General features: G+C 42.8%; 1 protein-coding gene across 1 annotated transcript in view; it reads right to left on the bottom strand.

The window, feature by feature from the left end:
* LOC139461020 (glutamyl aminopeptidase-like) overlaps nt 1-13536 on the bottom strand; it is a 167858-nt gene that overhangs the window by 62763 nt on the left and 91559 nt on the right. Inside the window, exon 2 of the mRNA XM_071242502.1 lies at nt 6008-6117. Coding sequence (XP_071098603.1) covers nt 6008-6117 — 110 coding nt within the window. The remainder of the gene's footprint in view (nt 1-6007; nt 6118-13536) is intronic.

Here is a 13536-nt window from a genome sequence, read left to right on the forward strand (position 1 = left end):
TAACGTCTAAGTATCATGTTTGTACTAGGTGTGTTTACCACAACACAGAGTGTCCCCTCAACGTCTAAGTATCATGTTTGTACTAGGTGTCTTTAACCCGAAACAGAGTGTCTCCTCATCGTCTAAGTATCATGTTTGTACTAGGTGTGTTTAACCCGACACAGAGTGTCTCCTCAACATCTAAGTATCATGTTTGTACTAGGTGTGTTTAACCCGACACAGAGTGTCTCCTCAACGTCTAAGTATCATGTTTGTACTAGGTGTCTTTAACCCCACACAGAGCGTCTCCTCAACATCTAAGTATCATGTTTGTACTAGGTGTCTTTTACCTGACACAGAGTGTCTCCTCAACGTCTAAGTATCATGTTTGTACTAGGTGTGTTTACCACAACACAGTGTGTCCCCTCAACGTCTAAGTATCATGTTTGTACTAGGTGTCTTTAACCCGAAACAGAGTGTCTCCTCAACGTCTAAGTATCATGTTTGTACTAGGTGTGTTTATCCCGACACAGAGTGTCTCCTCATCGTCTAAGTATCATGTTTGTACTAAGTGTGTTTAACCCGACACAGAGTGTCTCCTCATCGTCTAAGTATCATGTTTGTACTAGGTGTGTTTAACCCGACACAGAGTGTCTCCTCAACGTCTAAGTATCATGTTTGTACTAAGTGTCTTTAACCCGACACAGATTGTCTCCTCAACGTCTAAGTATCATGTTTGTACTAGATGTCTTTAACCCGACACAGAGCGTCTCCTCAACATCTAAGTATCATGTTTGTACTAGGTGTCTTTAACCCGACACAGATCGTCTCCTCAATGTCTAAGTATCATGTTTGTACTAGTTGTGTTTAACCCGACACAGAGCGTCTCCTCAACATCTAAGTATCATGTTTGTACTAGGTGTCTTTAACCCGACACAGAGTGTCTCCTCAACGTCTAAGTATCATGTTTGTACTCAGTGTGTTTAACACGACACAGAGTGTCTCCACAACGTCTAAGTATCATATTTGTACTAGGTGTCTTTAACCCGACACAGAGTGTCTCCTCAACGTCTAAGTATCATGTTTGTACTAGATGTCTTTAACCCGACACAGAGTGTCTCCTCAACGTCTAAGTATCATGTTTGTACTAGATGTCTTTAACCCGACACAGAGTGTCTCCTAAACGTCTAAGTATCATGTTTGTACTAGGTGTGTTTATCCCGACACAGAGTGTCTCCTCATCATCTAAGTATCATGTTTTTACTAGGTGTCTTTAACCCGACACAGAGTGTCTCTTTAACGTCTAAGTATCATTTTTTTACTAAGTGTGTTTAACCCGACACAGAGTGTCTCCTCGACGTCTAAGTATCATGCTTGTACTCAGTGTGTTTAACACGACACAGAGTGTCTCCTCGACGTCTAAGTATCATGTTTGTACTAGGTGTCTTTAACCCGACACAGAGTGTCTCCTCAACGTCTAAGTATCATGTTTGTACTCAGTGTGTTTAACCCAACACAGAGTGTCTCCTCAACGTCTAAGTATCATGTTTGTACTAGGTGTGTATAACCTGACCTGGCTTCTGTGTTCGAATTGTGTTTAAAGTTGCGAGGAATTTGAATTTGAAGTTAGAGAAAGTCAATTCAATCTAATAACTAATGATCCATGTAATAATAAAAAAATAAGCCATAAATAAGCCAGAGTATTATCCAAACCGCGCCCCTTGATCCCTCAACATTGAATACGCAATTCACCCTTGCGCGGCGACTTATGTATATACTTTTATACGAATGGAAATCGGTTCAAATATGTTGTGAACTCTATCAAAATAAATTGTAATGTTTGTATTATTTAGATCTGGGCCTTACCTCCAGTTCATAGCTTACCAATTGAATGTTTTCGTGGCATTTAACGAAACGATGTGTAGATAATCCAGAATGTGTTAATCTACCCCTGATGCAAGACACTTCCTGTTTTCACTCAGACTGTTTCACTGTCCAAGTCAGCTTATCAAGTTGTAACTAAGAAAGCTGTTTTGATGGTGGTGAAAGACCCTCGTCCCCTTTGGGCTGTTGAAGGAGTGTGTGAGGCGCCCAAAACACAATGTCCCCAGCTACACGACTATAAATACGTACTGGATGCTCATGTATGATAAAAAAATGGATATATCACTGTCACATGCCACTTTCTGAAAAACACATGGATATATCCCTGTCACATGCCACTTTCTGAACAACACATGGATGTATCCCTGTCTCATACCACTTTCTGAACAACACATGGATGTATCACTGTCACATGCCACTTTCTGAACAACACATGGATGTATCCCTGTCTCATACCACTTTCTGAACAACACATGGATGTATCCCTGTCTCATACCACTTTCTGAACAACACATGGATGTATCCCTGTCTCATACCACTTTCTGAACAACACATGGATGTATCCCTGTGACATGCCACTTTCTGAACAACACATGGATGTATCCCTGTCTCATACCACTTTCTGAACAACACATGAATGTATCCCTGTCTCATACCACTTTCTGAACAACACATGGATGTATCCCTGTCTCATACCACTTTCTGAACAACACAGGGATATAGCACTGTGACATGCCACTTTCTGAACAACACCTGTATATAGCACTGTGACAAGCCACTTTCTGAACAACACATGGATATAGCACTGTGACAAGCCACTTTCTGAACAACACATGGATGTATCCCTGTCTCATACCACTTTCTGAACAACACAGGGATATAGCACTGTTACATGCCACTTTCTGAACAACACATGGATATAGCACTGTGACAAGCCACTTTCTGAACAACACATGGATATAGCACTGTTACATGCCACTTTCTGAACAACACCTGTATATAGCACTGTGACATACCACATTCTGAACAACACATGGATATAGCACTGTGACAAGCCACTTTCTGAACAACACAGGGATATAGCACTGTTACATGCCACTTTCTGAACAACACCTGTATATAGCACTGTGACATGCCACATTCTGAACAACACAGGGATATAGCACTGTGACAAGCCACTTTCTGAACAACACATGGATGTATCACTCTGACAAGCCACTTTCTGAACAACACAGGGATATAGCACTGTGACATGCCACATTCTGAACAACACATGGATATAGCACTGTGACAAGCCACATTCTGAACAACACAGGGATATAGCACTGTGACAAGCCACTTTCTGAACAACACAGGGATATAGCACTGTGACAAGCCACTTTCTGAACAACACATGGATGTATCACTCTGACAAGCCACTTTCTGAACAACACAGGGATATAGCACTGTGACAAGCCACTTTCTGAACAACACAGGGATATAGCACTGTGACAAGCCACTTTCTGAACAACACAGGGATATAGCACTGTGACAAGCCACTTTCTGAACAACACATGGATATATCCCTGTTACATGCCACTTTCTGAACAACACATTTATATAGCACTGTGACAAGCCACTTTCTGAACAACACAGGGATATAGCACTGTGACATGCCACTTTCTGAACAACACCTGTATATAGCACTGTGACAAGCCACTTTCTGAACAACACCTGTATATAGCACTGTGACATGCCACTTTCTGAAAAACACATGGATATATCCCTGTTACATGCCACTTTCTGAACAACACATTTATATAGCACTGTGACATGCCACTTTCTGAACAACACCTGTATATAGCACTGTGACAAGCCACTTTCTGAACAACACAGGGATATAGCACTGTGACAAGCCACTTTCTGAACAACACAGGGATATAGCACTGTGACAAGCCACTTTCTGAACAACACAGGGATATAGCACTGTGACAAGCCACTTTCTGAACAACACAGGGATATAGCACTGTGACAAGCCACTTTCTGAACAACACAGGGATATAGCACTGTGACAAGCCACTTTCTGAACAACACATGTATATAGCACTGTGACAAGCCACTTTCTGAACAACACCTGTATATAGCACTGTGACAAGCCACTTTCTGAACAACACAGGGATATAGCACTGTGACAAGCCACTTTCTGAACAACACAGGGATATAGCACTGTGACAAGCCACTTTCTGAACAACACCTGTATATATAACTGTGACAAGCCACTTTCTGAACAACACCTGTATATAGCACTGTGACAAGCCACTTTCTGAACAACACCTTTATATAGCACTGTGACAAGCCACTTTCTGAACAACACAGGGATATAGCACTGTGACAAGCCACTTTCTGAACAACACAGGGATATAGCACTGTGACAAGCCACTTTCTGAACAACACAGGGATATAGCACTGTGACAAGCCACTTTCTGAACAACACATGTATATATAACTGTGACAAGCCACTTTCTGAACAACACCTGTATATAGCACTGTGACAAGCCACTTTCTGAACAACACCTGTATATAGCACTGTGACAAGCCACTTTCTGAACAACACCTGTATATAGCACTGTGACAAGCCACTTTCTGAACAACACAGGGATATAGCACTGTGACAAGACCTTTCTGAACAACACAGGGATATAGCACTGTGACAAGCCACTTTCTGAACAACACAGGGATATAGCACTGTGACAAGCCACTTTCTGAACAACACAGGGATATAGCACTGTGACAAGCCACTTTCTGAACAACACAGGGATATAGCACTGTGACAAGCCACTTTCTGAACAACACAGGGATATAGCACTGTGACAAGCCACTTTCTGAACAACACAGGGATATAGCACTGTGACAAGCCACTTTCTGAACAACACAGGGATATAGCACTGTGACAAGCCACTTTCTGAACAACACATGGATATAGCACTGTGACAAGACCTTTCTGAACAACACAGGGATATAGCACTGTGACAAGACCTTTCTGAACAACACAGGGATATAGCACTGTGACAAGCCACTTTCTGAACAACACAGGGATATAGCACTGTGACAAGCCACTTTCTGAACAACACCTGTATATAGCACTGTGACAAGCCACTTTCTGAACAACACCTGTATATAGCACTGTGACAAGACCTTTCTGAACAACACAGGGATATAGCACTGTGACAAGCCACTTTCTGAACAACACAGGGATATAGCACTGTGACAAGCCACTTTCTGAACAACACAGGGATATAGCACTGTGACAAGCCACCTTCTGAACAACACAGGGATATAGCACTGTGACAAGCCACTTTCTGAACAACACAGGGATATAGCACTGTGACAAGCCACTTTCTGAACAACACAGGGATATAGCACTGTGACAAGACCTTTCTGAACAACACAGGGATATAGCACTGTGACAAGCCACTTTCTGAACAACACAGGGATATAGCACTGTGACAAGACCTTTCTGAACAACACAGGGATATAGCACTGTGACAAGACCTTTCTGAACAACACAGGGATATAGCACTGTGACAAGACCTTTCTGAACAACACAGGGATATAGCACTGTGACAAGCCACTTTCTGAACAACACAGGGATATAGCACTGTGACAAGCCACTTTCTGAACAACACAGGGATATAGCACTGTGACAAGACCTTTCTGAACAACACAGGGATATAGCACTGTGACAAGCCACTTTCTGAACAACACAGGGATATAGCACTGTGACAAGACCTTTCTGAACAACACAGGGATATAGCACTGTGACAAGACCTTTCTGAACAACACAGGTATATAGCACTGTGACAAGCCACTTTCTGAACAACACCTGTATATAGCACTGTGACAAGCCACTTTCTGAACAACACAGGGATATAGCACTGTGACAAGACCTTTCTGAACAACACAGGGAAACCTTGCAACAACGTCCTATCCATGATCACTTTTCAAAATTTCTATAGTTTTCATTTTTCTATAACATTTAAGAAATTTTGACATCTCTAGGTGTGGCGATCGCTTCAGGGACTTTAGATCTGTCGCCTCGGGGCATCCTATACCTGTACTCGAGCAGTCTTATTCCTTTGAGGAGAGACACCGTTATATGACTTACCTGGCTGATGAATGATTGTGATCTTGAATATAGCCTTGAAATCGGGCTCGTCAAAACATGGGAAGACTTTGCGGGCATCTGTTGGCTGCAACTGGGAGGACGCCAAGTACCTGTGGGTTACAGACACCGACACATTAACAAGAGGATGAAGTCAGGGAAATCTCCGCAGTGGTAGATATTTGTCGTGAATAAACATATGAACATTTTGTTGACATGGAAACTCGAAAAATACCTTTGTAAAAATCCCAAACCTTCTACAGGCACCAGTTCGCCACTAGTCCTAACTATATATGAAGATTGATCAACTCATATTGTACGGTTTTCAAGATTTCTTCTGGAAACGATGTTTTGCATGGACGGAAGCACGGATGGAAGGACTGGCTGTGTCCATATGCATACCATGTTGCACGTTGCATACCACTCGAGATACGAACCACCCATTAAACAACTTCTGAAGACATGAACCACACATTACACAGTTACTGCAGATAGGAACCACACATTATACAGCTTCTACAGATAGGAACCACACATTATACAGCTTCTACAGATAGGAACCTGGCATTACACAGTTACTGCAGATAGGAACCACACATTACACAGCTTCTGCAGATAGGAACCCGGCATTACCCAGGTTCTGCAGATAGGAACCCGGCACTACACAGATACTGCAGATAGGAACCACACACTACACAGTTACTGCAGATAGGAACCACACATTATACAGCTTCTACAGATAGGAACCACACATTATACAGCTTCTACAGATAGGAACCTGGCATTACACAGTTACTGCAGATAGGAACCACACATTACACAGCTTCTGCAGATAGGAACCCGGCGTTACCCAGGTTCTGCAGATAGGAATCCGGAATTACACAGCTTCTGGAGACAGGAACCACACATTACAAGTTACTGCAGATAGGAAAAACATATTAACCAGTTACTGAAGATAGGAACCACACATTACATAGTTACTGCAGATAAGTACCACACATTACAGAGTTACAGCTGATACGAACCACATATCACACAGCTACTGTAGATAGAAACCACACATTACACACCTAGTGCAGGTAGGAACACGGCATTACACAGTTACTGCAGGTAGGAACACGGCATTAGACAGCTTCTGTAGATGGGAACCAAGGATTAAACATATTCTGCAGATAGGAACACCGAATTACAAAGATTCTGTAGATAGAAACCACAGATGACACAGATGCTGCAGCTAGGAACCTGGCACTACACATCGTCTGTAGATAAGAACCACACATAACACAGATAGAAACCCGGCATTACATAATTTACTGCAGATAGGAACCACACATTACACATCTTCTACAGAGAGGAACCACAAATTACACACTGGCTGCAGATAGGAACCCGGAATAACACTGATTCTGTAGAAAGCAACCCCCATTACACACCTTCGGCAGATAGGAACCCGGCATTACACAGTTTCTGCATGTAGGAACCCGGCATTGCACAGCTTCTGTAGATAGGACCGCGGCATTACACAGTAACTGCAGATAGGAACCCGGCATAACACAGTTTCTATAGATAGGACCGCGGCATTACACAGTTACTGCAGATAGGAACCCTTCATTACACAGTTACTGCAGATAGTAAGCCGGCATTACACAGTTACTGCAGATAGGAACCTGGCATTACACAGTTACTGCAGATAGGAACCCTTCATTACACAGTTACTGCAGATAGGAACCCGGCATTACACAGTTACTGCAGATAGAAACCCTTCATGACACAGTTTCTGCTAATAGGAACCCACCATTACACAGTTACTGCAGATAGGAACACCGCATTACACAGTTACTGCTAACAGGAATCACACATTACACAGTTACTGCAGGTAGGAACCCGGCATTACACAGTTACTGCTAATAGGAACCACACATTACACAGTTAATGCAGATAGGAACCCGGCATTACACAGTTTCTGCAGGTAGGAACCCGGCATTACACAGTTTCTGCAGGTAGGAACCCGGCATTACACAGTTTCTGCAGGTAGGAACCCGGTATTGCACAGTTACTGCAGATAGTAACCCGGTATTACACAGTTACTGCTAATAGGAAAAACATATTACACAGTTAATGCAGATAGGAACCCGGCATTACACAGCTTCTGCAGGTAGGAACCTTTCATTACACAGTTACTGCAGATAGTAACCCGGTATTACACAGTTTCTGCATGTAGGAACCCGGCATTACACAGTTTCTGTAGGTAGGAACCCGGCATTACACAGTAACTGTAGATAGTAACCCGGTATTACACAGCTTCTGCTGATACGAACAGGGCATTACACAGTTACTGCAGATAGTAACCCGGCATTACACAGTTACTGCAGATAGGAACCCTTCATTACACTGTTACTGCAGATAGGAACCACACATCACACTGTTACTGCTGGTAGAAACCCGGCATTACACAGTTTCTGCAGGTAGGAACCCTTTATTACACATCTTCTGCAGATAGTAACCCGGCATTACACAGTTACTGCAGATAGGAACCCTTCATTACACTGGCATTCAACAGATTCTGTAGATAGAAAGACAGCATTACATAGCAGCTTCTGCAGATAGTAACCAGGCATTGCAGAGTTACTGCAGATAAGAACCACACATAACACAGCACCTACAGATAGAAACCCGGGATTACACAGTTACTGCAGATAGAAACCCGGCACTACACAGTTACTGTAGATAAAAAACACACATTACACAGCTTCTACAGATAGAGACCCGGCATTACACAGTTACTGCCGATAGGAACATGGCATTACACAGCTACTGTCGATGGGAACCAGGCATTAAACAGATTCTGCAGATAGGAACCCCGAATTACAAAGATTCTGTAGAAAGGAACCACACATGACACAGTTGCTGGTGATAGGAACCTGGCAATACACAGTTACTGCAGATAGGAACCACACATTACACATCTTCTACAGAAAGGAACCCCCATTACACAGTTACTGCAGATAGGAACCCTTCATTACACAGTTACTGCAGATAGGAACCCTTCATTACACAGTTACTGCAGATAGGAAGCACACATTACAAAGCTTCTGCAGATAGGAACCCGACATTACACAGTTACTGCAGATAGGAACCCTTCATTACACAGTTACTGCAGATAGGAACCCTTCATAACACAGTTACTGCAGGTAGGAACCCGACATTACAAAGCTTTTGTAGATTAGAACCCGGCATTCAACAGATTCTGTATATAGGAAATACACATTACACAGCTTCTGTAGATAGAAACCCGACATTACACAGTTACTGCAGATAGGAAGCACATTTTACACAGCTTCTGCAGATAGAAACCCGGCATTACACAGTTACTGCAGGTAGGACCACGGCATTACACAGCTTCTGTCGATGGGAATCAGGCATTAGACAGATTCTGCAGATAGGAACACCGAATTACAAAGATTCTGTAGATAGAAACCACACATGAGACAGTTGCTGCAGATACGAACACCACATAACACAGTTACTGTATATAGGAACCATTCATTACACTGTTACTGCAGATAGGAACCACACATTACACAGTTACTTCAGATAGGAACATAACATGACACAACTTCTGCAGATAGGAACCTCACATTACACAGTTGCTGGAGATAGGAACCCGGAATTACACAGATTCTTTAGATAGGAACCCTTCATTACACAGTTGCTGCAGATAGGAAACCGACATTACACAGTTACTGAAGATAGGAACCACACATTACACTCTTACTGCTGAGAGGAACCACATTTTAAACAGCTACTGCAGATAGGAATCCGGAATTACACAGATTCTGTAGATAAGAACGAAACATTACAAAGCTACTGCAGATAGGAGCCTGGCATTACACAGTTACTGCAGGTAGGAGCCCGGCATAACACAGTTACTGCAGGTAGGAGCCTGGCATTACACAGTTTCTGCAGATAGGAGCCCGGCATAACACAGTTACTGCAGGTAGGAGCCCGGCATAACACAGTTACTGCAGGTAGGAGCCCGGCATTACACAGTTACTGTAGATAAGAACCACACATTACACAGCTTCTGTAGATAAGAACCACACATTACACAGTTACTGCAGATAAGAACCACACATTACACAGTTATCGCAGATATGAACAACACATTACACTGTTACTGCTGATAGGAACCACACTTTACACAGCTACTGCAAATAGGAATTCTGAATTACACAGTTTCTGCAGATATGAAACCGGCATTACACAGTTACTGCAGATAGGAACCACATTTTACAAATCTTCTGCACCTACGAACCTCATATTACACAGCTTCTGTAGATAGAAACCCGGCATTACACAGCTACTGTAGATAAGAACCACACATTTCACTGCTGCTGCAGATAGAAACACGGCATTACACAGTTACTGCCGATAGGAACATGGCATTACACAGCTACTGTCGATGGGAACCAGGCATTAAACAGATTCTGCAGATAGGAACCACGAATTACAAAAATTCTGTAGAAAGGAACCACACATGACACAGTTGCTGGTGATAGGAACCTGGCAATACACAGTTACTGCAGATAGGAACCACACATTACACATCTTCTACAGAAAGGAACCCCCATTACACAGTTACTGCAGATAGGAACCCTTCATTACACAGTTACTGCAGATAGGAACCCTTCATTACACAGTTACTGCAGATAGGAAGCACACATTACAAAGCTTCTGCAGATAGGAACCCGACATTACACAGTTATTGCAGATAGGAACCCTTCATTACACAGTTACTGCAGATAGGAACCCTTCATAACACAGTTACTGCAGGTAGGAACCCGACATTACAAAGCTTTTGTAGATTAGAACCCGGCATTCAACAGATTCTGTATATAGGAAATACACATTACACAGCTTCTGTAGATAGAAACCCGACATTACACAGTTACTGCAGATAGGAAGCACATTTTACACAGCTTCTGCAGATAGAAACCCGGCATTACACAGTTACTGCAGGTAGGACCACGGCATTACACAGCTTCTGTCGATGGGAATCAGGCATTAGACAGATTCTGCAGATAGGAACACCGAATTACAAAGATTCTGTAGATAGAAACCACACATGAGACAGTTGCTGCAGATACGAACACCACATAACACAGTTACTGTATATAGGAACCATTCATTACACTGTTACTGCAGATAGGAACCACACATTACACAGTTACTTCAGATAGGAACATAACATGACACAACTTCTGCAGATAGGAACCTCACATTACACAGTTGCTGGAGATAGGAACCCGGAATTACACAGATTCTTTAGATAGGAACCCTTCATTACACAGTTGCTGCAGATAGGAAACCGACATTACACAGTTACTGAAGATATGAACCACACATTACACTGCTGCTGCAGATAGAAACCCGGCATTACACAGCTACTGTAGATAAGAACCACACATTTCACTGCTGCTGCAGATAGAAACCCGGCATTACACAGCTACTGTAGATAAGAACCACACATTTCACTGCTTCGTCAGATAGAAACCCAGCATAACACAGCTGCTGTAGATAAAAACCACACATCGAACACCTCCTGCAGATAGAAACCCGGCATTACACAGCTTCTGTGGGTAGGAACCCAGCATTACACAGTTACTGCATATAGGAACCCGTCATTGCACAGCTTCTGTTGATAGGAACAACACATAAAACAGTTACTGCAGATGGGAACCACACATTACACAGTTACTGTAGATAGGAACCCGGCATTACACAACTTCTGCAGATAGGAACCCTTCATTACACAGTTGCTGCAGATAGGAAACCGGCATTACAGAGTTACTGTAGATAGGAACACGGCATTACACAGTTACTTCAGATAGGGACGGGACATTACACAGTTTCTGTAGATAGGAACCCGGTATTACACATATACTGTAGGTGGGAACCAGGCATTAAACAGATTTTGCAGATAGGAACACGGCATTACACATCTCCTACAGAAAGGAACCACACATTACACAGTTGCTGTAGATAGAAACCCGGAATTACACAGATTATGTAGATAGGAACCCCTATTACAAACCTTCTGCAGATAAGAACCACACATTACACAGTTACTGCAGATAAGAACCACACATTACACAGTTATCGCAGATATGAACAACACATTACACTGTTACTGCTGATAGGAACCACACTTTACACAGCTACTGCAAATAGGAATTCTGAATTACACAGTTTCTGCAGATATGAAACCGGCATTACACAGTTACTGCAGATAGGAACCACATTTTACAAATCTTCTGCACCTAGGAACCTCACATTACACTGCTGCTGCAGATAGAAACCCGGCATTACACAGCTACTGTAGATAAGAACCACACATTTCACTGCTGCTGCAGATAGAAACCGGCATTACACAGCTACTGTAGATAAGAACCACACATTTCACTGCTTCGTCAGATAGAAACCCGGCATTACACAGCTGCTGTAGATAAAAACCACACATCACACAGCTCCTGCTGATAGAAACCCGGCATTACACAGCTTCTGTGGGTAGGAACCCAGCATTACACAGTTACTGCATATAGGAACCCGTCATTGCACAGCTTCTGTTGATAGGAACAACACATAAAACAGTTACTGCAGATGGGAACCACAGATTACACAGTTACTGTAGATAGGAACCCGGCATTACACAGCTTCTGCAGATAGGAACCCTTCCTTACACAGTTGCTGCAGATAGGAACCCGGTATTACACAGCTACTGTAGGTGGGAACCAGGCATAAAACAGATTTTGCAGATAGGAACACGGCATTACACATCTTCTACAGAAAGGAACCACACATTACACAGTTGCTGTAGATAGAAACCCGGAATTACACAGATTATGTAGATAGGAACCCCCATTACAAACCTTCTGCAGATAGGAACCAGGCATTACAAAGTTTCTGAATGTTGGAACCCGGCATTAAACAGCTTCTGTAGATAGGAACTCGGTATTACACAGTTTCATGAGGTTGGAACCCGGCATTACACAGTTTCTGTAGATAGGAACCCTTCATTACACAGTTACTGCAGATAGTAAGCCGACATTACACAGTTACTGCAGATAGGAACCCTTCATTACACTGTTACTGCAGATAGGAACCCTTCATTACACAGTTACTGCAGATAGAAACCCGGCACTACACAGTTACTGCAGATAGGTAAGCACATTTTACACAGCTTCTGTAGATAGGAACCCGGCATTACACAGCTTCTGTAGATAAAAAACACACATTACACAGCTTCTACAGATGGAGACCCGGCATTACACAGTTACTGCCGATAGGAACATGGCATTACACAGCTTCTGTCGATGGGAACCCGGCATTAAACAGATTCTGCAGATAGGAACCCCGAATTACAAAGATTCTGTAGAGAGGAACCACTCATGACACAGTTGCTGCAGACAGGAACCTGGCAATACACAGTTACTGCAGATAGGAAGCACACATTACACATCTTCTACAGAAAG

The sequence above is a fragment of the Haliotis cracherodii genome, unplaced genomic scaffold (assembly GCF_022045235.1).
Source record: "Haliotis cracherodii isolate W230 unplaced genomic scaffold, xgHalCrac1.p SCAF_14, whole genome shotgun sequence".
Taxonomy (NCBI): domain Eukaryota; kingdom Metazoa; phylum Mollusca; class Gastropoda; order Lepetellida; family Haliotidae; genus Haliotis; species Haliotis cracherodii.